This window comes from Pomacea canaliculata, linkage group LG13, assembly GCF_003073045.1.
Source record: "Pomacea canaliculata isolate SZHN2017 linkage group LG13, ASM307304v1, whole genome shotgun sequence".
NCBI lineage: Eukaryota > Metazoa > Mollusca > Gastropoda > Architaenioglossa > Ampullariidae > Pomacea > Pomacea canaliculata.
This window is the reverse complement of record NC_037602.1, coordinates 7,142,318-7,168,823: the sequence shown is the minus strand read 5'-3', so window position 1 is coordinate 7,168,823 and position 26,506 is coordinate 7,142,318. Positions and strand designations below refer to the sequence as shown.

Sequence of the window (26,506 nt, the reverse complement as noted above, 5' to 3'; positions counted from 1 at the left end):
GACTCGGATGAGTTCTTCTGCCAAAGTTTTCAGCACTCACCTTGTATCATGTAGCTCTTTGGTACCTTTTAATATTATTTTAATACAAAATTGGTATAATCCAAAATGTTGATATCAAGACTGCTGTGCCCAAATACAGGTGTTGGATTTAAATTAAAAGATCTATGGCATCAATCTTTACTACTTTACTTTTTACTGTTTGTAAACACTGATTAGTTTACTGGTTTAGAACATGCATAAAACACATATTCTGTTTTTAAATGTAGAGCCTGAAGAGGAGCCTATACAGTAAATCTTTTATCAAAAAAGAATAATGGAACAGGTCAGTTGGTGCGCTAGAAAATAGCCTCTGAAAGCGTTCACAGTTAAAATTAGATTCGTCAAGGTTTTGTGGCTTTACATATTGTCATCTCCAGCTGTTGCTGACTGAAATATATACAGGTTAAAAAGCAGACTGCTAGCTATCAAGATGGTGAAGCGAGGTAGAAGAACAGGATCATCTTGGTCTGTGTATAAATAAAGTTAAAAAAAAAAAAAGATAAAGTATATACTCCAAATGCAGTCTGCAAGATATAACAGATATTAAATAAGTACATTTTCAATAAGGATAAAGCAAGTAAGATTATTAGGTCTGCAAACCAAAATTACTGGGACTCTGAACCCAGATGGCCATGTTGTTATAAACAGTCCAATCTTTGATACCTAAGTGCATATAAAATTGTCTAGGTTGCAAAATTAATAATACTTAGAGAATAGTTAGTAAATGGACTGCATCTAAGTGATGTCTGATTCAATATGATCAACTCTTTTTTCACATTTTTAGCAGTTTCAACTGTTTTGGCATTAAAAGAAAAGGACTTTCTGGGCAGTTTCTAAGCAAATATATTTTTAGAAATTGATGTTTGTGAACAAAATGTGTGAACCTGACTGGAACCCAGGGAGATACAAAGGATAAAGGGTAAAGCTTCTATTTTGATTAGATTTATTTTGCTACAATTATCCATTTCGTAATTTCTACATTCCTATACCATGTCTACCCAGTCAGCACTTTACCAAAATAATCCAGATGATCTGAGCCACTGTTATTGGCTATTACTGTTAAAATCACACCATGCTGATGTAAATAAACTGATGCTTACAAGATATTAAAAAAACAGCGCACAGAACATGATCCTTTACAATATATATATATACAATTAAAATTTTTTAATAAAACATGTAAAATTCTTGATAATAATGGTATTTCTGGATATAAAAAAAAAACTTAGGTCCATGAAGTTGGAGGAAAAAAATAAACCTAAAGTTAAACCTCACCAACAAGATTCTTTCCATTATGTTAAAAGTGGGAACATACCTTTCCCCACAAATTCACTTTGATGCTGTGAGGTCTGGAGAGTTGTTGTCCATCAGGCTGACACCCTCTTCCTCCTCCTCCTTGCTAACTTCATTGATGTCCGTGGCAGTTTTGTAGTGCCTGGGCAGCCATCAGTCGGAGCTTTTGCTCACAGGGCCATTATTCTTTGTCATTCTCCATCACTAGAGAGCTCAACTCGGGTGCAGTCTTTAGTACTTTCCCCACTACTCGCTTGGCAGGCACACATGTTTTGTTGTGCCGCATTCTTCACTGGAGAGTTTCCTTCCAAAACCAAACCAGACTGTAAAAGGTGTGAAAGGAATCATCCAATGCCACCAACTGAACTTGATGAGGAACTGGGTCATCAGTAAAGTCATCAAAGACAGAACTGCTGGGCCAGTAGGCAAACTGGATGATGGGAAGTTAAACTCAAACTTCTTTATGGCCGAGTCTTTGGTTAGTGAGTTGTGTACTTGGCCAGCTGATGATTTGTCAAGTTCTGAGGCACTTTTTGCTGTGGAGCTGCTTATGACTAGAGAAAACTGGTTCTTGCCAGCTTCAACATCTTCGCCTTCATCACTTACATCATTTTTTGGAAAATTTTTAGATACATCTGAGAAACTGTGTTAGCTGAATATGATCTGGTACAGACTGTTGAAGTGTCTGACCAGCTTTCGGTGTAGCATTCGTCTCTAATACCAGTTTCTGTTCCAACATCTGCATACTGGTCCAAGGGATCAGTTTGCACAAGAAGCTGTTTACCAGCTGTTACCATTTCATTTTTCAATTTTTTACTGTCTGCCAACAAACCTGATTCAGCTACTGTAGCATTAGAGATTTCTCTGGAAAAGATCAATCACATCAAAAAGACTTGAGGTTTCATCTTTTCCCTCTGATTCAGCTCAAGGTCAAATCTCTGCTTCATACAAAGCTGATGTAAGTTCTTCCCAGGTGTAACCTGCTCAGCATAATTCACTCTCCAAAGGAATCTTCATCAAATGAAGTGGAAAAAGAGCACTCCTTTGCCTATCAAAGTGTCATCAAGACATGGATCATCTGTGTCCAAGTCCACTACATTCTTGGTTGACATTTGCTTTAACTGCCACAGCAAGGGAAAGAAGAATTTAGTGCGACATCATCTTTCTCATTAATTTTAATGAAGTTGGGTGATCTTCTTCCAGAGGATGAAGAATGAGCAGGAGACCACATACATGATCTGCTGGTGCTGAGATATGGACTGCCAGTCTTTACAAAGCTTTTATTTAAAGATTGTCACAGTGGGGTGAGTCACATCAGGAGGCAGATTGTCTTCCATCAGCTTCTCTGAACTGACGTCAGACCCAGCTCTCTCTAGAACAAAGATACAGATGTCCATATATCTTTAGTTACTGGAAGTGAGCCAATAGATTAGGTGCAAAGTTTTAGGTATCTGAGCACAGTGCTAGATAACAAACTATCTTTCCAGAAGTACCCTAACATTGTTTCCAAAAGAGTACATTAGTACTTGAAGAATTTCAGTGTTAGTGGCCCTGTACTTGAATCAGTATATTGCAGCATGATCAAGAACATTTCAACATTCAATCTGTAATTGTGTCATGGCATTCTCTGCGTTAAAGATGAGGGTGGTCAAGATTGCCAGCCACATCACTAGCTCGCTATCAATACAGAGACCATCAGGTGATCTATACACCAGGGTTGTGCAGTTAAAAGCTGTCAGCATCATCACAGACCCATCTCACCTGCTACACCAATTTCAAATGTTTTGCTCTGGCTGTAGCTGCTGGAAACAACTGGTCACCAACAAGAAGGATATTTGTCAAGTCCTTTTCACAAACTGGGGATGCGTTCTGACAACAAAAGTACCTAGTATATAAACTTTAACGAAATAAAAGTTCAAAAAAAAAAAATCAAGAAATTAACCAAATAATCCACACAATTAACATAAAAAAATCTTATCACAGAATTTTACATAGCATAATAATCTTTTTTGCAAGAGGGGTCAGGCCTTACCAGTGTCAGTGATCATATCTGCCACATACGCCGTATATCCTGCTCCAGAGGGCTGCGGTGAATCAAGTCATGTTTGAGGAAGGCATTCTGCTCTGTATGAGACCAAAGGAAAATAATGTGAATGAATTTTCCTTCACAACAGTAAATTCCATAAGAGACGAATACACATCCGAATGTGAGGGTTTTCCACAGATAAACCTTGTGATCTTGTGCATCTGGATCAAAATACACGAATACACCTAAAATTGGGAAAACTGCAAAATAATCTAGACCAGTATTTTATCATATGGCCGTAAGGCAAATCTCAACACTTTGACAATGATAGTAACGAAAATAGCCATTACTGACCAAATGCTATAGTAGGTTCTCTACATTCCAGTCTTCTGCATCATTTGATGGCTGAAGGATGTGTGGTTGGATGTAGCTTCCTGCTGCTGGAGTTTTGTGCGAGACCCTGAAAATCTAGGTGTATTTTTAGGTGTTGAAAAAGGGTCCTGTGAAGGTGAGGCCCAACTTTGAAATGATCTTCTCTGCTGCTCAAAATAAACATTTAACCACACCAATGATTTTAGACAAATGCTTACAAATGAATTGCAGATAAAAAAATATGATAGCAAGTAATTTTTAAAATGCAATGAACTTACTTGAAATTAAAAATAAAATAATTTTAAAATGATGCGCAATATTTTGTGTGGAACATGAGGGCATTCTTGCAAACATTTGCCTTAAAAAGTGGGACTGTGCAGTTAAAATTAATGTTGGAGAGCATTTCTTGTTAAGCATTTAACAATATTTATCACAAAACAGTTTCCAAAACCAAACTTGACATCAAGCCAGTGCTTACCTGCACTCTGGTCTTTAACAAGAGATGGCGAAAAAGTGGAAAGCATTACAGGATCCTGCAGATGATTTTTATGTCCTTTATCTTCTTGCATGACTGCATTAACAACCTGTTAATAAACAATTTATATGGTATGCAGGAAGAAAGACTGATAACTGTTGATGTCTTCTTAAATGTTCATGTGTGTAGTAATTCCCTTATCTCACTGCACTACTGTTATTATTCATCCATCGATGCTGACCGACAGAAATACAAGGTCAAGCAAGAAATACCCAGTGAAGAAAAATACTTTCATTGGAGATAGATGACAGAATAAAATCTGTGCATAGTATTTAAAACTCTTAAAAATTACTCCAAAGGTTGAAACAAATGTAACTTGTTTTGCTCGCTAAGGAATGCAAAAACACTACTGAGCCAGCATAGCTTCTTTGATTAAAAACAACAATAACAAAAAACTGATGCATCTGATAAATACCTTATCAATAAGTAAGTTGTGTGCATTATCACTCTTGTTGTTCTTGACTTTAAAAAGATCATCTCTTGATGAATGCAAAACCTTGACAGAGTTGTTAGCTTCCCCTGGTCGCTTTTTCTCTGGTGTACTGGCCAGAGGTTGTTGCTGTCTGTAGGAGGATGGCCTCACCTTCGGAATCCCTTTCTGTAAAATTACCTTCATGTGAGATCTACTAAATATACCAACAATATTAAACACAGCAGTGAACTATGTATGATTTCTGCTTTGATCTGCTATCTGAGGTAATGATAGTTCGAAAATTAATGAGACATAGATTCTTTGGGAACAGTGCAGGATTGGCAAGATATGCACATGTATACAGGCACAGGCCCGCCAAGGACACACATTTTCACACTCATTTATATCAATTTATATGGCCACTGACATGCTTTGCAGGAAAGTTGTCTGTCACTCTCTGCCGACTGACATGTCTGATGATTCTTGGTTGCAAAGTAGTGCTCTTCCCTTTGAGAAGTTTTTGTATTTTTATTTTGTGGCAATGACTGCATTTTGGACACTGAATGGGGTGTTGACTTTCCTTGTTTTGCTGATGGAACACGTGATTCTCTTGTGAAGTCATCTCTTCCTGGGGAAACCTAAATAAAATAAATCTCTGATAATTCATAGATAATGTGGAATGACGAAAACAACGAGTCTTTGCCAGAAAAGTTAAAAGGTATTAAAAAACAGTGTGAATTTTGAATGATTTCGCTTGTAATCCTTTTATTTCACACTCCTTGGAATGCTACTATTTATCAATGGTTATCTCCAGTAATAAAGAGTGAATGAGGCTAACATATTAGTCACCAGTGTTCTATCCAGATCTGACAGCAAAAGTTACCTGTTGGAATGTTGCTACTAGTGTTCTGTGTTTCAAGGCCAAAAGCTGTTGGATGAAACTCTTTCGCTATGTTCCTGCGGGATGATGTTGAGATTGCCTTAGCAATGCTCATGGCAGCCTCAGGGTGTTCTCTGCATGAAAATATTTTAGTAGCTTTCATGGTTTTTGGCTAAGATGGCAAGCTGAAACTTTGGTGCCGAAATAATCCTACATTTGCACATTAAAATTATGCTTATAAGAATTCAATAAGTTATACTCTTTTAACTTCTTTAAATGTTAAGGAAAAAAAATGTTCCCAGTTTCTCGCAATTTTTAATCTTTTGACTTCTTGAGATCTATTTAGTGATTATAATTATTTCTTCCAGAATATAACACATTGCACTGCATATTATTTGATTTGTGGAGAAGTAGAGTTAGCCACAGGATTTATTGACACAGATCTATTTAAAAAGTGAATGGAAAATAAAAAATAAATATCCTTCTACCAAGGTACAAGTACATTTACTTAGTCTGCAGAAATCATAAGCTGACATTTTGAGCTTATAGATTTTGTGTGAAAATGACCAGCAAAGAAGTTAACAACAGATCTGAAGAGATGAGGAAGGAGTTACCGTATTCTGGAGTCAGTCTTAATAATTGTCCTGTTGGGGTTGTTCCACTGTGGCCTTCTGGTGGGTCAAAAGTCACAGGAGGAGATGGTGCTTGGAGACCAAGGCCCTGGGACAGCTGAACACGACACAATGTCTTTAGATTCTTGAAAGTATTTCATGTTATGAAAAGCTCAGCATAGAAAGACTGCTAGAAATGCTTGAAATTCTGCACTGTAACTGGGTTAAAATAGGTAACACAAGAGGCTTGTTTACCACTACTTTACTGTGGAATCTGACAGTTCTTTCCTCTAGTATCAGACAGAACAGTTCAGTTAGGAACAAAACCTAAAAAAATAAAACTATTACAAAGTTTCTTGTCTTTTGAAAGAAAGGTAACATAGATTGTATAACTTACTATTGTTCCACTGTGAAACTGTCTGCGAAAGAACAGCAATACTCTTTCTTTTTTTTGTGGCAGCTGTTTGGACACTGTTTCCCTAATATTTAAATAATAAAGCACTAAGGAACAGGTTTGAGCATCACACACACATTACCATGCTTAGTTACACATTTACTCTACTATTATAGTCAATAAATAAAAAATACACTTATTGTCAAGCTGTACCTATATTTTATACCAGCAAGCATACCCCATGTTGTCCAGTTGATGTCTCTTAATGTGACAGGCAGTGTGCTGGGGTGGGCAAAGGAAATTTTTAGGGAAGGGAAGATAGACACTGTGATGCTGCCTACTGCTGTAAGTCTCTCACAGGAGAACCTCTAGCACAAAGCCAGCTGCAACAACCAACACCATGCTCTTCACCGACTCCCTGAGTGCACTCTGGTTGCTGCCAGGTGAAACCACTGATCTTTTAACAAAGTGACTCTACAATGGCCTCAGAATCTTTGCCAAAAACCTGTGCATTGATTTTGATGGAAATGGAAGAGCAGGCAAACACACCAATAAACAGGGTGTTTTAACATCTACATCCACAACCACTGACCTCCACTTTCTACAAAGAAATCAAGCCTCTTCTGAACACAAAATTAAATCTGACTGGAGACCCAAGAACCTTTGGTACACCCCTCAACAAGATCATTTCAATTGGATCTGAAAACCAAAGCCCTATTCTTCTGCATGGTATGGGCTGTTTCTGTCTAAGAAAACCCTGACAAAAATAATTACATATCCCACTGAATGTGGTTCTGAGAAACAGACTCTAAACAGGGTTCCCAGGGATCAGGGATGGTGCCAAAAAAGGACCTTAAAAGGACCTTTCATGCATTCGAAAGGACCTAAGTGACAGTCATCAATGCTTAAGTTTTTCTCTTGTGTGGTCGGAAAGATGTATTATTTATGAATCTGTGATCTTCTCTATGTTCTCAAATACATGTATTTCTAGTAATAAATAATCAAAGAGTTAATTTTGATGCCTGTCTGCCATATTTAGATTAGATAACTTAAAAAAGTGTCCTTAGCGCGCTGATAACATACACCGTTAATGTTCCAAGTTTTCTAGAAATCTAAGTAATAATAATTGCAAAACCTGAAAGCCATTCTTGGTGTAATACAAAAGTCAGTTCACGTGTCTCTCTCTCGCACACACACTCTAATGGAAGAGAGAGATAGAAATAGAGCTATGCACAGTAGTACTAGAAGATCAAAGTTCAAGAAAGAGTAAGTTTCTAAAGAACTTTGAAAAAAAGAGCGTTTTTTGCGAATACGAAGGGCAACTAGTGTTGTACAGATGTGTAGACCAAACATTTTCTTGTGACTACAAGGAATGCCAAGGATTGGAGGATCAGATGAGGAATGAAAAGAGTGTGATCCTAATGCTAAACCAAAGATGGAATGAGTCGAAACTGTCAAGCATTACAGCCCATTTATTTTTAACCTTGAGATATTATTTAAGCATTCTTATTACACATACATGTAACACATGCAAACATATACATAAACAGCATGATATACTAATACACATAAGATTAAGATTACAAAATGACCAAAGCAATCCATCTACTATAAGCAAAAGTTTCATTGATGAAATTCAATTCTTTGTCACCCTACAGCTTTACCAATACTAAACAATACAATTTCTTTACACAACCTAATTTCCTCTAAATAGTTCTGGTTTTTTAACATGTTCCATAGCATACATGTACAGAATTGTGCAGGCTTATTTAAACTGAAATAAACATTAATTCTGAATGTCACAATTCAACACCTTTTAATTTCTTCCTGTAATCTATCAATGTCTGACTGAATCTTGTTATCTCCTTCTTCTTGTCTTTGGCTAACAAACGCATGTTGTTAGATCTTTCAATAAGTGAAAAAACTTTTTTGCTCTTCAGCCTGGAAACTATGTCTGTCAGCCAGTTCCAGCAGGTGTCGTTCTTCGGCACTGGTGGTCTTTAGCCTTTTTGTGAGTATTACCAGCTCATCTCCTAATCTCTTTCTGTGGACCTGCTTTTTCTTCTGTTTCCTTCTGCTGCTTCTGCTCAGAGAGGTAACGTCATACCTGCCATAGGCACTAGAAGCGGATATCATCAGTGGTTTGGAGATCTCAACATTTTCCACCCCTCCCACACTGTGAATATGATCAAGAATTACTCTGCGTGCTTTTAGTGGCAGTCTGACTAAGATTGTCAGCTACTGTTTCTTTGTTGAATGAAAATCCTCTTTCCCACTGTAGCTTGACCATGAGAGAGTAGGAGTAACTGTCTGACAACAGACCACAACACCTGAAACTCTGCTTTTCCAGCAAGGGCATCATAAAACCAACTATCCAGTCTTTGTGTCATAGGGTCAAAAGCCTTACCACACTCACCTGCAGAACTGTCAAGAAAATTACGGAACTCTGACAATACCTTGTCACAAGTCACATCATCAAAACCTTTTCACACCTTGGCAATACAACAAAACCTTTTTCATTTTTTGTATTGATTTGTCTTTTTCCCCATGGTCTTTGGGTTTAAGAAAGTTATGTTTCTCACTAGGGTGTACTTCAGTGGAGATTTATCCTGCAATTTTAGAACAACTGCTTTCAAAAAATCTCTGCATTCAGCTCTGAAGGCCATGAGAGTTCCATCGTTTACTGATGACTGTTTCTTAGCTACAGCCAGTAGTCTATCAACCCTGAAGCCAAGTTCGATCATGCTCAGATTGACATGGTTAGAACTGTTGCATATATCAACCTGCACAAGTTGGAGGGCAGTTTCACATTTATTAAGTACATTTGACTTGATAAATTTGTGCATCAGATTTTTCATAATGTCATGTAAGTCTAAACAAAGAAAGGAAGAAGAGGCTGATCAGCTTGGTATTTTCTCAAAAAAGGTTCAAGTATACTGGCAATTAAACTAAAGAAAGCCAGACGACATGAAAGCAAAGGGGTAGATAAGACTCCAGCTTTTACAATATCAAAAGATTTGTTCTTTGGCAATGTTATTTTTTTCTCCATTGCAGCTTTGACAAATTTTTCCAAGTATGGAAGCATAACAATTGCTTTTTCAGCAACATAATTGTTTTCAAGCCATCGGTGAGCACAGAACTTGGCTGGAAAAGATGTGGAACCAGTTACTTTTATATAATCTTCTCTTCTGGCTGGGCTGTCTCTGAACAAGATATAAGCAGATGTAAGAAATGACTCAAGCTCCCATTGAGAAGCCTCGCACCCACGCCTAAATGCATTGTGCATAACATGGAGTCCACAGCTGCCCACATTTAAACAAACCAACATTGTGATTGGTAATCATGTCGTTATTAATTTTCTCAAGAAGGTTTAGGTTTACAGAAGGTCCATCCATAGAAAATTTGAAGTAAATTAGCTTGCTTGAAGTTTTGATTCGCTAATTACCTTACTGAACTTTTGTTGAAGTCTATGGCGCGGAATGACCCAAACATTCCGAGGTCAGGTAATGAGTCCTTACAGCATTGTCACTCCAGTAACGAACATGGAAATCCAGCTGTTTAGTTTGAGTCTTATGGTTAGAAGATTCATCAAACAAAAGAACATACTCAGGCGACGAATTTACACAGTCCAGAAGCAATTTCGAAAAGTGAGGAGCAAGCCCAAATGAAGTTAGATAACTGGCTTTTGTTTGACCGCACTTAAATTCTGCAGCTACTTGGCTGTCTGGGAACATAAGTCGAAACAGTTCAGCAGACTTTTCAGCAGATCTGAAACTGTAGTGTGATTCCACAATCTTGAGAGTCCACAGGATCTCTGCCTTCAATCGTTCATTGCTCATCACGAAACCTATTCAAAGAAAACATTTAAGTTACCATTATGTCTGTAAACATTATGTTCTGTCTGAATAAAAGACAGGTTTCAAAAAGCAATAATTAATGACATGATAATATAAATAATACTAAACTAAGTTAAAGTATAAAGATGGCAGCATAGTTGAAAATGAAAGTTATTTTCAGCTAACTGATTTAGCTTTAATGTTAAATTGTTTGATTTTAAAAATCCAAAAAATAATGTATTTGCTGGTAAAATAGGATAATAAGCATACATTATTAATTATACTTTCTTTTTAATCTTTCCTGATCAGATGCCAAAAATTCAGATCAATTTTCTGCAGCAAAGCTGTAGTAAGATTCGTGATTGTATAAAACTCTATTTGTAGTTCGAATCATGAGAAAATGAAAATCTCAACTTTTTAATTTAAATAATTCTTTGCTATTTACTGATCTTTAAGCTATTGGCTTCACCGTAAATTAGACGATAGGCTTAATAAAGAGTGGAAAAAAAACCGCAAAATGTTATGCACGCTTTAATTTAATGTGTTTTTCTAAGTACCCACATCGTTAACTAAATGAATCGCTAAAGATAAATAATTGTCAACTTACTGGACACACTTGCAGAGCTGGTCGGTGCCGTCTGATTTTGAGCGGGCGTGGATGTTCTCGATGACGAAAGTAATCAGTTACACAAAAGCGCGCATCTTTCAGAAATACTTTTATTTGCCTTTGGTGTCTTTCGGTAACCATGTGCTGTTTCAGAACACTTTCGCCCATTGATGAAAGATTCAGAGATATTTTGCAGGCAGCACATCGTGCCAAATGTTTATCGCTCGAGTCTTTTATTAACCAATCTTTATACTTGTCTTCCTTTAGCCACTTCTCCTGAAAAGAGCACTTTCCCGGCATCTTTCAAATTGTTAAGCAGACAAAGAAATGTGGTCGACACGACGAGAGTGAACTCGCGAAAGGCCGAAACGGACGTTCCCGCCGCGAGCGAGACTGGTAGTCATGTGATTAAAATAGCAATGCAGCGAAAAATCGTCGGTATTTGCGCCAAAGTCTACTCCGGAAATAAATTTGTTGTAATATTTTATCGATAAAAGGACTTAAAAGGGTCACAGAGAAAATGTAAGGACCTGTGTGAGAATTTGAAAGGACCGCATGGCAAATAAAAGGACTTAAAAGGCCTTTTGGCGAAAATTCAATATAAAAGGACTTAAAAGGACCTTGCAAGGACCTGGGAACCCTGTCTAAAAGCTCTAGCCAACAAGTCTAAATGCTAACTCTGGGGGAATTTTGAAATAACTGAATTTCTTGGACTGACAGTATAGCACTGCCAACCATTTCTAGAACTATGAATAATAAAAACAGGGAACCACCTGAAATAATTCCCAAAGTGTATTCTGTCTCAGATTTGTAATATGGAGCCACAAGTATCATCTTTCAATGGGTAAAATAAAATTATGATGCTCTGGAGAAAAATACACAAACCTAACATAGTCTACAACTTTACCACATACAAAAAGGGTGTTTCTGTAAAATTTGGTTAGGAGTGGGAGATGTTTTGGGTTTGGAGAGTGGTCAACCAGAACCACACACACACTACTACTGTATACATTTTCACAATCTGCTACAAGAGTAAAGCTTTTTTATTATTCTGGAACATAAGCAAAAGTGGATGATTTGTTAAAACTTCAAGCAATAACTGACCTTAATGAAGCAGCATTGGAAATGTAAGCTTGTAATGTAGCTTTCTGTGTTTTCAGGTGAGCAGCTTCATTGCTCAGATCTCTCAGCCCCACTGTCAGGAAAAATGTTTTCAGAAATATTAACTCAATTGAGACACTGAAATATCAGTTTCAGTAGGGCATAAGCACTTGTAGCTGACCACTGAATAGACCTATAGTTATTTAGAAAAGCTATCATTTTACTATTATCGTCTGTTCTTGAGAAAATGATGCATTCAAAAAGCGGAATGATATCTCTACAGTGTTACACACATAAAAATTTCTCATATGATGCAACAATTGAATCGATAACATTTTCACATCTTAACGACATTTTATTAAGCATTTCAAAGATAAACATTACTACTTCTCCAGCTTCCTTGTATGGCAGACCTAAATCACATAAAGTAAAAACAATGAGTGTATAATAATATACGCATCAGATATGGTTCAGACCTGTGCATGCCTATAAAGTAGTTATAATGCAAAATCAATAATCACTGCAAGAATACTCAAAACAAATAGACTTGACAAGCATACCTGATTGTAGGTAATTTATGTACATAATCAGGGCCTGGTTCCAAAGGTGCAAAAGGCTCAGAAGATTGAGCTGCCCACCCTCATATATGTTGTCTACTTGTCGCTGCAACAGTAACAGCCATTCACATGCTTGAAAAGCCATGGAATAATAAAAATAAGAGAAGAGTAATCAATTAAAATTTTACTAAATAGGCTGTATTCCAGCCAAAAGATGGATGTGATTGGTTTGTCAACTTTGGACATGCACTTTAGGCATCAATACCATTCTCCAGTTATTACTGCACAACAAACTCAGTTCGAAGAACAGTCACGCTACTAGTCTTTAAATGAGTTCTCTGGCACATGTTGTTACTCTAGCTGACTGACAGGAAGGTGAGGAAAGAGATTCATAGCCTGAAAGAAAAAGTTCAAGAACTTTAACATAGTAAAGATGAAGAGATGATTCTGTTTGTAACAACAGCTTCAGAAGAGGAAAGCACACTATCAAAATGAATTCACTCTCATTTCTCTTCCTTACCCTTCTTATTTCCAGCTCACATTCTTTGAGCAGGAAATGTGGAACACTGACTTTTATATCTGCTGCATCAATGACACAACGCTGTTGTGTCCTGTTTATGACAGAGGAGACTATCTCTCGCTGTTCAGCCGTACTCTCAATGAAATGTTCAATACTCTTCCACATTTTTCGTACCTAAGGAAATATTATCAACAATGTGTCATATACAGTTCCTATGGTGCATGCAAACATCATTTAATTCCATTGCAGTGACTTAAAACAATGATTGTGACAGGATCAACAGAGTTTTTATGACATATGACCTAATATGCTATTGATAAACAGAAATGATAAGAGGTCTGCAGGATAAACCCACCCGTTGAACTCGTTGAGCACACTCTGCAGCATATGCATTCACATCTATGTCTGAACCAGTAGATGGTTGAAATTTTGGCTTGGGGCTGAAAGATATTTTGAAAATAAGAAAAACTTTTAAACTAAGGACTGTGGTCTGGTGCTTAAAGCTAGGAAATGGGACCATGCCACTCCTTTCCTTCATTTTCTGGACTGGCTACCCATTCGTTCTCGCATTTCAGTACAAACTGTCCATGCTATGTTCAAATTTCTTTGCTTGCTCTTTCCCTATTTTTCCGAACTTCTCCTTCCTTATGTCCCAGCTAGATAACTCTGCTCCTTGTCTGATGACTGTTTCCTTACTATTCCTGTTACCAGAACCACAACATATGGTCACAGGATTTCCCTTTTCTGTCGCTTTGAGATTGAAGGAAAAAACTTGTGCAGTGGCTGCTGCTTCTGCCTCTTTTGGGTAATATCATTGAACATGTTTAGACTCCTATTGCACTGTCATTATCTCACTACTATTGCTCTTAATCTTCTTTGGAGTCATGATTGAGGATTATCTCATTAAAACAAAGCACAAAAATCACTAAATAAGAAGGATGCATACAGATAAGGAACGTAACTGTGTCGCGAGCGCGAATGATGACATGCTGGTCGGTCATGTGTGGTTCACGTGGCTGTTCGCTATCTGAAATTTTGTTTGCTATCCGAGACAAATTTTTCACGAAATTTTTGTTTGTTATCCGAAATATTTGCTATCCGAGGTTCCACTGTATTTCTCAGTGACTGTAAAACTAACCTGATGATCTTACTACAAGAATTCGTCCATTTTTCAGTGATTCTAAAACTTTTTTTGAGACCAGCATTCATTATTACTATTATGTTTGTGTTTTGTTTTTTAGTAAAATGATTTGAGCCTGCCTTTAATGGTGGGAAAAAGCAACATAGAAATAAATATATTATTATTATTCTTAAACACGCACACATAAACATGCAGACACTATGCAAAGCAAAAATATAAATAAAGTTGATTTAGAGAATGCTTTACCCACTATCAAAGGTAGGCTTAAAGTGTCCTACAAAAAAACCACACACATATGACAATAATCATGGACGCTGGTCTCCACTGTGCACCAAGCTTGCTGTGACAGCACAACATCAATACTCTCCGAGCAATAGCATAAAAGAAAGTCTGAAAATAACACTGCTGATGCACTGATTAAAAATCTAAGCTAAGGCAAAATGGCATAGATGTGGCAGTAAAAATTAAATTATCCCAAAAAAGAAGAAAGGTGTCACAGATATAATACACGCTAAAAGATATTATTTCATTAAAACTTTGTAATTGCTAAAACGTTTAAATTAATATGTATAGTATACGAATTAATGCTTTTTGGAAAGTTACAAAAAAAGGCTGTAATGGAAATTGAGGATGCTATACCATAAACAAGTTGCTGCCAAAAAAATAGGAAGGTAATTTTAGACTTACTCCCTCCCTCTAAAAAACTGCTGCCTATGTTGTTAACATGAACTTGCTGATGTTTCAGACAAAAGTTAGCACACAGAAGCAAATGAAAAATGAATCAAATTTATAAGGTAAGCGTTAATACTATGCAGGAGAGACATGACCATAAATACGATATCAGTTGTCTTTACAAGAGAGAGAGAGCCATCAGCATTACCTCCCAATGGAGATCTTTTGAGTAAGTTTGTACATCTCCTTCTGCTTACGATATTGAAGTTCTTGAATTCTTTTGGTCAGCAGGCGAATCTCTTTTACCAACTCCCTGTAAATCAGACACAGCATAATTGTGGGCACACACACGGAGAGAGAGAACACACCATGATATCGTGAGCTGGACTGAGGAACCTCAATTATAAAGTAGTCATCCTATGCTATCACTGCCTTCATAGTGTGTTCTAAGGATACCCATCCAAAATGTTGACACTAAGTTGGTTGCTCATGTGAACCTTGCATCAGACAAGATACATTTGGGTGCATCTCTTTCTCCAGTCCTAGGGTCTGGAATGCCTTACCTCTACTGCTATCACAGTGACCACTTTCGATGCTTTAAAGCTAAATTTAAGACCCACCTTTTTTCTGTGACTACCTTCAGTAGCCCCCATCATCTCTTCCTCCCTCTACTGCCCTGGTTTTAAAGCTTAGAAATTGTGCTACTATATCTGGTTTGAGCTGTTCTTTAGTTCCAGTGCACTGAGCTCACTGCCAAGCAGAGAAATGCACTTTAAAATTATCATTATTATTAAGGTTTAGCAGCTTGAACAACAAGTAAATGTGTGTTTACAAGGCTGAATAATAATTTGTAATTCATTTTTAAAAGGGCAAGTTTAGTACTGAAATAAACAAAAGATATGTATTTCGATAATTATAACATGTATTTTACTTTTAAAACCATCATTATTCATTACACATTTGCAACACTTAAGACTATCATTGCCTTCATTAAAGCCATATGACAAATGTTCTGGGGTAAGGTGACCAGACGTTTCGGGGGCGAAAGCGGGACACGTGCCGATGATGGTGTCGTCACCGTCAAAAAACGCCGAAAAAAGTGATTTTTAAAGACAATCGGGACATTTGATGTACTTGCCAGAAAGCCAGAAAGCGGGACATTGGGCGTCCCGCCCGATATTCAGGCGGGACACGAGGTCAAAATCGGGACTGTCCCGCCTAAAGCAGGACGTCTGGTCACCTTATTCTGGGGTCATGTGCAGCTGCATGTGTTAAAAGTAAGGCCCAAGAAGCAGCTTGGAACAAAAAGACTTACTTTTGAAAGTGTTAACATGATATAAGTAAAAGAATTTCAAATAGACTACTAGGGATCATCTAAAAGTAAAACAAATGGAATAAGCATTTTCAGTATGGTGTCGATCTGACAAAAGTTTATACCCCATGCTTGACTGACAAATACAACTATGAAATTATAAGAACTCTTAAGTACGAAAAAGGAGCTTTTGTCCTTTAAAAATGAAACTAACATGACTACAGAATTTTATTACAAATATAACATGATCTCATACATATTACTTACTCTGAATATTCTTGCCACTCTTGTCTTGCAGCATTAAGGACTCGCAAGGTAAGCAACAGAATTTTTCTACTTCGGATACTTTCACACTGCACTGTTTTAAGAATAGCAGGGAACAGCTCACGATTCTGAGGAGTGATTACAGGACGATGCAACAATTCTTCCTCTTTTATCCCTTTGCAGCACAGAAACCAAAAAATGTTGAAAACAAACATGATAGTGGAGCTCAATGCATTAAAACAAAACAAAACAAAAAAAAACAAAACAAACCCAACCTTTTCTCTCTCATACACACACACTCTTTTACATGAAATCTTTGTGATCAGTAATTCCTTTCTTCAATGAATAATGCCTTGTTCAATATTTTGTTATTATGATTACTGAATTTTTCTCTTTGTCAGTTATACTCATCACGTTGTCTAATAAAAATTAACAACAAAACCTTATCTCTATTTCATTCCTTCTGACAAAACTAGTGAGAACTTGGTGTGCTTCAAGAAACCTAATGACAAAATGCTACTAGGAAAACCAAAAATAGAACAGAAAAGTCAAATATTTAAGGAAAAACCCTCCAAAACATTCCCCTCATTTTGATCTGCTTGAGACTGGGCAGGGGTCAAATGCTCAACTGGCTACTTACCAGCCTCTGTTTTCATGACATGGCGTAACACATACACACTAAAGTAGAATATTAACTGGCAGAACTTTTCTCCTCCAGGTGACAGGAACAGTGATGCATTAATGCGTGGTAAATTGCTGTCAGCCTCATCCTACGTAAGAAAGCAAATGCTGTTTTACTATTAGCCAAAGATTTTGCTTAAATAATTTTGAGAATCTAAATATAAAAAATAAGCTGCATAAAGGTTTTTTAAAAAATGGCTTAACCAAACACTATGGCACTTGTAAGCCTGTGTAGAACTGTCCAGGTACAAGGCATTCAGCTATGCATTTTAATGTTTTCCTCTTTTGAAAAATACTTGCAACTACAGTGAGAATTATAGTCTTTCTCAGATATCCATCCGTCCAGTAATTAAAGAGTAAATTACAGGTAACTATATTCTGAGTATTTATGAACAAACCATCACCTATTTAATAAAATGAAGAAAAGATATTCTAAGGTGCATAAATCTGCATAAGCATTCAAATTATTCATGTGATTTTCATCAGACAGGTCTAATAAAACTGACTTTTCAGTGCCATGATGGTACTCATAAAAAAGATAGGGCAATAAATGTAGAAGGTATAAAACCTTACACACACAACTAACTGGAGAGCTACCAAAAATAAAAATTTCAAACACCTTTTGGATATTCTGTAGCCACATACAACAGAGCCGTCGAAATTGGGTTTCAGCTTTTTTGTCAACAATAGGCCAACAGTCTCTGTACAATTTTTCAAAGAGATCAATTTCTCAGTATGCTTATTATTTAATTCTGGTGCAAATAAAAACCGCATCAGCAGCACTATCAGTATTTATTATTGTATAAAAGTGCGAGCAAATTCAGTAAAAGAGCTCAAATAATGTAAAAACTTGAGAAAAAGAAAATGATTTCCTCTGAGAGCTTAAAACCATAGAATGTTGAAGGTCTTGTCATATAAGATATTATGGGATAAACTAAATGCATTAGCTAAAAGCTGATATTTTATAATTTGTAGTTATTCTTGTCATAAAATGCCACTGATATAGTTTTATGTGTATAAAACATCAGTTATTTTTATAATAAAAACATTTCTCCACTTCAAGAATCACAATTACAATATTATTAACATATGTTCATTAATATATATATATGCTTTTACTATCACTAGTTACTAAAATTTTATGGGGTCTAAAACGTTTTCCTCCCCCTGCCAAAGACACTTCTTTACCTAAATTCTTGTCTGCACATGACAGGGTTCAAGCGGCTAAAGAGGAAGTACAGCACTGCTTCAGATCCAGTCTTGTTGGGCAAATTGAACATATCCCTATTGTTTTTCAAACACAAATCACGAGAAACTATGTTGATAACGTGCAAATAAAGCATGCCTCTTTAGCGCACTAACAACAAATGGAAGGAAAACATAAGTTTGTAAATTTTAATTCTGTCACCGTGAATGAGGCAAGACTTCAACTCTTTATAAACTTATATGATGAGAGTTATTCTATCACTATGAAAATAATTAAAAGTGACGTTCATATTTTTAAATTACACGCTAATGTTTACAATTCTGCTCTAAGCAACATGTGCCTTAAAATGTACACATATGTGTATTACAATACCACGTTTGCCAAGTTGTTTATAAATACTGAAATTGTATTAACTTATGTTCAGGACGAAAGTATCACAGCTGGTTACACAGAATTTATATAAAATCCTTACTTGTTGAATGGAATTCTATACTTCATTTCCATTGCTGCAGCATCAAATCCCAGTAATTGCAGGTTAGTGAAGAAAAGATGCTTTGAGTCCAAGCCACGGGAACCAAAGGAATCATCTCCAGATGCTGTAGGCCGTTTCAAACTCGCATCCATAGCGAAGTTTTTCTAACGGCCTTCTTAAAAGATCAGCAGAACCGCAGGTTGAAACAAGCCGCCAACCTCCAAGATACACAGCACGAACCAAATGAGAATTAGAATCTTTGGTGATTCAAACCATATGAGGTACTGCGTCAAGTTGGTACACCATTCACAATTAAGGATACCTGCAGTCAACACCAATCAGAGACAGAGAGAGCGACAGTTCGGATTATTCGGACGCTGACAGTCTGCATATCTCGTGGTTCTTAAAAACTGCTACTTTAGCACGAGAAATGAGACTTTTAACGTCTGAATAACCCAAACTGTCGCTCTGATTGGTGTTGATGGCTAGCAGCGTTGTGAATGGTGTACCAACGTGACGTAGTACATTTAGCGGTGCTCATTGATCGCAAGTGCGAATCGTGTACTTAGGGAGCGGATAAGTTTTGCATTGTAGTAGTAGTAGACGGTAGACCATCATCGGGAAGATGCGATATCATAGAGGGGATCGAAGCGTTAAAGGGACTTCCACGCTTATGTAACAATCACAGACATAACAAGGAAAGCGAAAGTTTTATAAATTCCCATCGTCTCTAAAAATCTACTTCAGAAAAAATACATACAAACTGTGGGAATGCATACAAATAATTCTGGTAATGCCACATTTTCTGCTACTCTCATTCACTCTCGATTCTGATATCGTCTATATAACATAAACCCCTCTCCAATGTCATTTCACCGGCAGTCTGCAAACCTGCCGATAAATGACTAGCAGTGACAGCCCGGGTGCCTATAACCGATTTCTAGGTGCCATAACTGACAGTTTGTGAGAGGTTTTATATATATATATCCTTAAAGTTCTATCAGAGTACACAAGACACGAAAGAAGAAAATGAAGGAAAACAAAATGAATGTCATGACTTGGTGGAGGTCAGCGCAAGACACACTTTACAATGTTTTACCAGACGAAATCCCCTCCCCTTCTTTTGATCTTTTGATCGAGGTAAGACTCAGAAAGAGTGAAGTAATTATAGCACGTCAAGCAATTAATTTCTATGTTCTGGTCATCAAATTGAAGCTTCCTACCTTTGTTTTCCGCTTTTTGCTGTACAAAGAGAGTTATTAGTTTTTTTCCTCGTGGAGCTGCCGAGTCATGTTCATCGCACAAGGTGGCCCAATCTTTCTTACATTGCTGCCCTCAGATAATTATTTCATCTTTGAGAAACTTCATTCGCTACAGAAGTTGGCAGGTCTTTTCAGTTCTGAGTGATAGTGTAACATGTGTACAGTATGTGATAATTTGTGATAAGTGCAATGAAGATTATAACTTTGAGGTTCATTTAAGGTTTGAGGAGCCTTCTACTGCTGCATATGTGTGCTCGCTAATCAGAACAATTTTAAGTAGGATTTTTTCAGCTTAGATGCTTTATTTAAATTTTCAGTTGAGAAAAGATAGCTAAACCCTAAGTGTTTTATTTCAAATTTGTGAACAAATGAGTAGCAGATACATGTATAAACATTACTGACCAGAATATTTTCAACGAACGTCATAACCTGACTTAGATATACACTTAGATTCGTATCCCGTTGTATATACTCTTGCGTAGTCAAAAGTACAGTCAGTATGAAAGGTGGGATACATGTTCTTTACAGACAGGTTACATCTGTGGGCATTATTCCTATCTTCATGATTTTAAACTATTTTCTGTACATGACGAGATTTGTAAGGAAGGGAAGTATCTGCTCCAGTTTTGAGAACAAGTATACCATGTCTAGTCTTTTTACAATGTCTCGCCAGACTAGTATGCCTTTACCACAAGAAAGATGCTGTCCGTGCTGATGGCTATCTGATAAGTAAGCCAATAGATTCTCCTGAAATAGATCTTTTTGCTTGGTGTATTGAAGTCCATCGATAACGAAGTTCCATATAGTTATTCTGCTTTCTTCTTGAAGTAGTTACTTTGGCAGCGTATTGTGCTGAATCGCTCACAGATGTGCCAAGTGTACCTACTTTGTAGAAGCACAACCATTAATTGCAGTAGAACCTATTGGCGACTGATGTGTGTAGGTGGACTGCTGTCTGTCTGCCGAGACCAACGCTTAGCCTCTTGCGAAGTTCTCCGATGTTATTCTCGGCGAGCCTAAACAATGAATGTAACTAAACCGGAAGCTTTGTTCACAACTGCCTCGTTTGATTAGCTAACTGGAAAAAAAATCATCTGCCAGCAGTCCAGTAATTCAAGTTAGTGTTATTTGCAAGTGGTATACAGAACAACAGATGAAAATTGTAGTCTCAATAATATCTTCACATATTCTGATGTTAGACGATTTAGCCACGTTCCACACGAGTTGTCATTTACAGGGCGTATAAACACTTGCAAGCACACTTGTAGTCATGGTAACAGCACAGCGTGTCTTTTTGAAACACTGGTATTCTCGACGTTAATTGCTCAATTAGTTCTACATGAGAAGCTACTTACTCCTCTGGCTATATAAACTGTAAAGATCAGCTTTTGGGTTCAGTACCTATGCAATACCCAGGCTTGACGAGAGTGGGAAAAACTCGGTGTGTGTGTGCGCGTGTGTGTGAGTAGATGAGTTGGGGAGAGGGTTGTTGTGAAGAAGGTTCGGCCTCGTTTCTGTGATATTATTGTGCTGTTCTTTTAAAAAAAATGAATGTTGAGGGGGAAAATATCAAACCAATACACTTAGAGATGTAGTGTTTATGCAGGTTGGGCTTCTTGATGTATTGTGTGGTCAGGTTTGTTATTAGTCAGGCGGACTGATCAGGAAGACCATACTTAATTGTTCTCTCATCAGAATGGGCGATCACGGGCCAGCATCGACGAAAAGAAGATATTACACGTATCCGTTTCATTTAATTTCATTTAATTGCGCCAGGTTGCCCTGTATCACAAACCCACTCCTGCCCCTCCCTCACCAGCGTGAGTGTGCCAGGAGGATGGAAGTCGAGATGTTTGAGTTTTAAACAGAAGAAGAAAAAGAGTGTTCAGTCTTTTTGGTCCACCGCCATGTGTAGCCATTCTCTCAAGCCGTTTACTTAAGTATTCATTTGTTTTCTCTCTGTGTTATTTTTTTTTCTTTCTAGTAAAGGAAGAGGATAACCGAGTGACTTGAGCACTGGCGTTTGAACCCAATGGCTCACCGGTTCGATACCCGTGTATCGCTGTGATTACTAGAACAAGTGAGCTTATCGTTGAGCTGTTACACGTAGTTCATTTTGTGGGCAGCAGGGGACGTTCAGTGGGTATCTTTGTGTGGACAATCGTTCAGAACTAGCTCTGATGTTGGTCGTCTAATTCAGTAAAAGAAGATATTTCAGTTGTTGCTGTGCTTTTGGCTCGTTTATTCTTTTAACAAGGTTCAAACATGTCTGACCATACCCAATAAGGACCTTTCATGGAAACCTGTTCTAAATATTATTTGAGGATATTTTCATAATGTGTAGACAGAACTATATTGTCGTCTGTCACTTATTTTATTCATTTATTATGTATAGATTAAATATGGTATAACATGGGGCAAAGTTTTATTAGCAATTTTCTTATCAGGCTGAAGAAAAAACTCAGCTCTATAATGTTTCTTATTCTTCCTACATTTTGGGTCAGATTTGACGAAATTCTATAGTTAACTGAGCTCAACTCAGGAATTAAAATGATCTTTTGTAGATATTGAAATTTGAGAAAGCATTGGCTAAGATTTAAGAAAGGTTTAGATGAACTGCTCAAAGTGTGAAGTAGGATCACACCCAAGTTGTTCAATTCTCTCTCTCTGTCACGTTCTTCTCTCTATCGCAATCGATACAAAAGTGACTACGAAGAGTTGATGAATATATAAACATAAAGACACCAGGGTCTATGCATGGTCAGTGGGTGAAAATTACTGTGGGCTTCTATTTAGGCAAAGATACAGGCTGCTAGAGATTCAGTCAATAAACATCTTTTAAATACGTTAACCAGAAGAGAAATCCCAGTTATTTCTCCCCATCCTTTGAAAGACCGTCTATTGTATGTAGATCTCACCAAGACACTTATATATTTTGAGCTCTTTTAGTGTCATTTACTATTAGCCATAAAGTTACGAAAAAATAGGTAGATAACTGATTTCTTTTTTCTTATCTTTTATGACATTGCCACGTGTGCGCCTTGAATTGGTATGAGTGAGCGCTTTATAAATACTTTAATTATTAGTATTATAATGATGATGATTAAATCTGAGCTTATGCGTTAAATATCTTTACAATATGAGCGTGTGGACACAGGAGCTTTGGCAATTTGCTTCAATGTCTGCCCAAAGAAAATCTCTATAAAAGCCTTGCTCCAGTTTGCATGTTGCACACAGGTTTGGATGACTCCAGCGGCTGTTCAGGTGAAGGTGAGACTTTTTCCTTTGTAGCTGACACGGCACTGCCATATTGAAGACCTTCCCCAAAATACTTTATAATTTTCCAAGAAAGTCCTTGATTTGTTTGGAATATCTTGTTTGTTAGAAACTTTCTGATCTGAGACGCCATCCAGTTTTGCACATAGAATTTAAAGAACATTCATTTGACAATATAATAAAGTCTGAAAAAATTAATATTCAAGGTGAGAATTGATAAACAAATACCGAAACAGAGGCTTGTAATACTTGAGAGATCTTTCTTAAGATGTTTTCATATTTGCCTTAGTATGATGGTTTGTTGACACGTTTTTCTTTATTGACGGTTAACTGTTAGCTTCTTTGTAGTTCCTTCTCTGTAGTGGACAGCGTGTTGATCTTGTACTTTACAAATTCAGTTAAGGATGATGATGACAGTGACGACGACGACGATGATGATATGATTTGAAGGACTGTGAAGGTAATAATCGGCCATACGGCTTAGAATTAATTAAAATATATAGCTACTATTCCCGGTTGATTTATGGAGTGCAAAATTTTACACTTTGGAAATTAAACATTTATCGTGATAAATTACTTATCAAAAAATATATATAATGTAGCAACGGATAGAGAAAATACATTCTTGTCCATCTTGCATGATGCACTGCACCTGAGACTGTGGACTTGCAGGTTTGTCATTTGATCGAGATGAGGCGCCAAGTCTTCTTCGTGCTGCTGATAATGTTGGGGGCGGGTCTGGGTCAGAACCTGCTGGACAACCCCAGCTTCGAGGGGGACCTGAGGGGCTCGTGGGAGAACAATGGGTTCCTGATGGAGCGCGTGAGTGGCGACACGGTGGACGGTAACTTCGCACTGAAGGCCTCTTACCGGTGGGTAAACGACCGGGTGGACAGTTATTATTAGGACAGTGTTTGCGTCTCCGCTCTGCAGACAAAATGTATGCAAGCAGCATCACTTATGTAACATTGATGATGAAAAGTTTAGGGGAAGGAGAGAGAGAGAGAAGAGAGGATGGTTGAGGAGAGAGACATAATTGATGTAAATGAGAAAGATCATCATCGTCATCGTCGTCGTCGTCGTTCCACTAAACGAAAGTCTTTTCTTTCATTGCATTTAACTCATGGTGTCCTCTCAGGGATCGTGATTTAGAGGGCCCACTCCAGACGTTGTACGGTTTAAAACCCAACGGTCGATACGAAACGAGCGTCTATGTGAAACTGCTCAATGACAACAGCAGTGTTCTATGGCAGACGATCAAGATCACCATGCAGTTTGGGTTTACAAATTCAGGTAATTGCCACGATCTACCAATATGTTATGCATTTTCGACATACGACTTACTGTAATTTTTTGTAACTCTATATTCGTTATAGGTAATGTGCTTTTAATGTGAGTGTATTTGGATAAAGGCTTTGATGCTGCTCTCTATACACTTTCATAGAAGAAATGTATGCAATTATTTCTGCAGCTAACTCTGCCAGCTGTAATTTATTATCAGCCTTTTCAATCTGTCACAATAAAGCTCATTTGTGTAAAGCGTCATATAGCGAGTTAGTGAACAATTTGTATTCTACCATTTGTTCTTCGCTAACTTGACATGTTGACAGTTCATGTTCGGAAACTGGGGTGTGGTGTTCGAGTTAAGAGGGACATAAACATTCACAAATAACCCAAATACACATCGTCAAACTTATTCTCTAAGAATTTTACGCATATAAATCTACTAATTATTACTATCATCAAATGTACCGCATATTAGCACAATATCATGAAATTTTTCTTGAAATATATGAAGAAGAATACAAAACACAAGGTAACATATCGAGTATGTTTAGTTTACAACGGTATTTCGCTCTGTCCAGTCTTTCGGAAAAGACAAATTTATGCAAAGAAAAAAAAAATGGTGAGCAATTTGTCGCCTTCTTTGCAGGAGATATAGGCACCTATGTCATTGCGATGAGGAGTCTCTGCGACTCTTCCATGGGCTGGATCCTGGTGAATGGTAGTATGAACGCGCCGGTAAGAGGTGAGAACCAACTCTTGTTTTACCTTCGTTCTTTTACTTGTTAAGAAAAATTATCTGCATTCAATTTAACAAGCCATACAATTCCTTTTGTATCTTTTTAAATTAGTTTAAATTAAATTAAATACAATGCACTACTGAAATTCTTAAAAGATATTTCTTCGATTTTTGCGGTGGAGTATAAAATGTAGGAGTAATAAAGTTGTATTTTTCACTTTGTCGTGTATATTTATTCTTCCTCTGTTTAACTTTGTTGAAGTCAGTCAAATAAACTCTTGCCCTGTAGAAACTTCCTTTAACAGATATAGTTGAGAAAGTTTTAACAGCTGAAAATGAAACATTTCAAATATTCATTTCAAATATAATTTTTGTTTTGGAAAAGAAGAAAAAGGACGAATAACAGATGTCAGATATGCAAGACCGCTGTTGACATAAGGTGAATATGTATTTGCGTCCACTGAATAACACATGGTTTGTTTTGTCTTATTTATCTACGATGTAATTTGTAAACAGAATTCAAATTTGTGCGGTACGCAATACGAGGCCCTGATCCTGGTGTGAATTTTCTGGTGGACCACGCATCTCTGTATGAAGTCCCCGAGAACACCAACTGGTTAGCTGAGTCGCACATCAACATAGACAAGTACAGAAAATCCAACCTCAGCATTAGGTAAAGACAAGCGTACTTCTTTTTCTCTCGTATATTCCTTACAGCTGCAGGTGCTTGTTTCAGAAAGTGTCCCGTGTGTATTTATGCACATGTGCGTATTAGATGTATATAATATGTATGTGTATTTCTGTGCCTGTTAATGCATGCATGCGCTTATTCATGTATATACTATGCAAATATTACGTATGTGTTTATATTTGTACATATAAGAATTATAATAATAACCAGCATTACCGGTATTAACCGTTCACATTTAGACATGTACGGCAATCATGTCCCGCGAGGAACATTGTACCTTCTAGGCAAGAAAAGCATTACATGTTCCTTTACACAGAATGAT

The 26,506-nt window shown here is 37.2% G+C and overlaps 3 protein-coding genes across 3 annotated transcripts in view; 1 reads left to right on the top strand and 2 right to left on the bottom strand.

Moving 5' to 3' along the window:
• LOC112554389 overlaps positions 1–5,299 on the bottom strand; it is an 18,793-nt gene extending 13,494 nt beyond the window's left edge. Inside the window, exons 1-9 of the mRNA XM_025222148.1 lie at positions 5,105–5,299; positions 4,681–4,863; positions 4,209–4,314; positions 3,394–3,456; positions 3,094–3,144; positions 2,631–2,704; positions 2,331–2,380; positions 2,023–2,196; positions 1,373–1,474 (exon numbers count right to left, since the gene is read on the bottom strand). Of these exons, the coding sequence (XP_025077933.1) occupies positions 1,373–1,474; positions 2,023–2,196; positions 2,331–2,380; positions 2,631–2,704; positions 3,094–3,144; positions 3,394–3,456; positions 4,209–4,314; positions 4,681–4,863; positions 5,105–5,299 (998 nt within the window). The remainder of the gene's footprint in view (positions 1–1,372; positions 1,475–2,022; positions 2,197–2,330; positions 2,381–2,630; positions 2,705–3,093; positions 3,145–3,393; positions 3,457–4,208; positions 4,315–4,680; positions 4,864–5,104) is intronic.
• Positions 5,300–5,668: 369 nt separating this feature from the next.
• On the bottom strand, positions 5,669–19,175 carry LOC112554388 (HAUS augmin-like complex subunit 6). The gene is made up of 13 exons (XM_025222147.1): positions 18,933–19,175; positions 18,442–18,537; positions 17,873–17,954; positions 17,213–17,342; positions 16,576–16,747; positions 15,205–15,309; positions 13,539–13,623; positions 13,184–13,357; positions 12,667–12,769; positions 12,110–12,200; positions 6,566–6,647; positions 6,172–6,286; positions 5,669–5,691 (listed from the first exon to the last, which is right to left on the bottom strand). The coding sequence occupies exons 1-13, from the start codon at positions 19,082–19,084 to the stop codon at positions 5,669–5,671; spliced, it is 1,410 nt and encodes a 469-aa protein (XP_025077932.1). The 5' UTR covers positions 19,085–19,175.
• Positions 19,176–23,412: 4,237 nt separating this feature from the next.
• On the top strand, positions 23,413–26,231 carry LOC112554563. The gene is made up of 5 exons (XM_025222380.1): positions 23,413–23,464; positions 24,143–24,342; positions 24,609–24,763; positions 25,404–25,499; positions 26,010–26,231. Exons 1-5 carry the CDS (start codon positions 23,438–23,440, stop codon positions 26,168–26,170), a joined length of 639 nt encoding a protein of 212 aa, XP_025078165.1. The 5' UTR covers positions 23,413–23,437; the 3' UTR covers positions 26,171–26,231.
• The last annotated feature ends 275 nt before the right edge of the window (positions 26,232–26,506 follow it).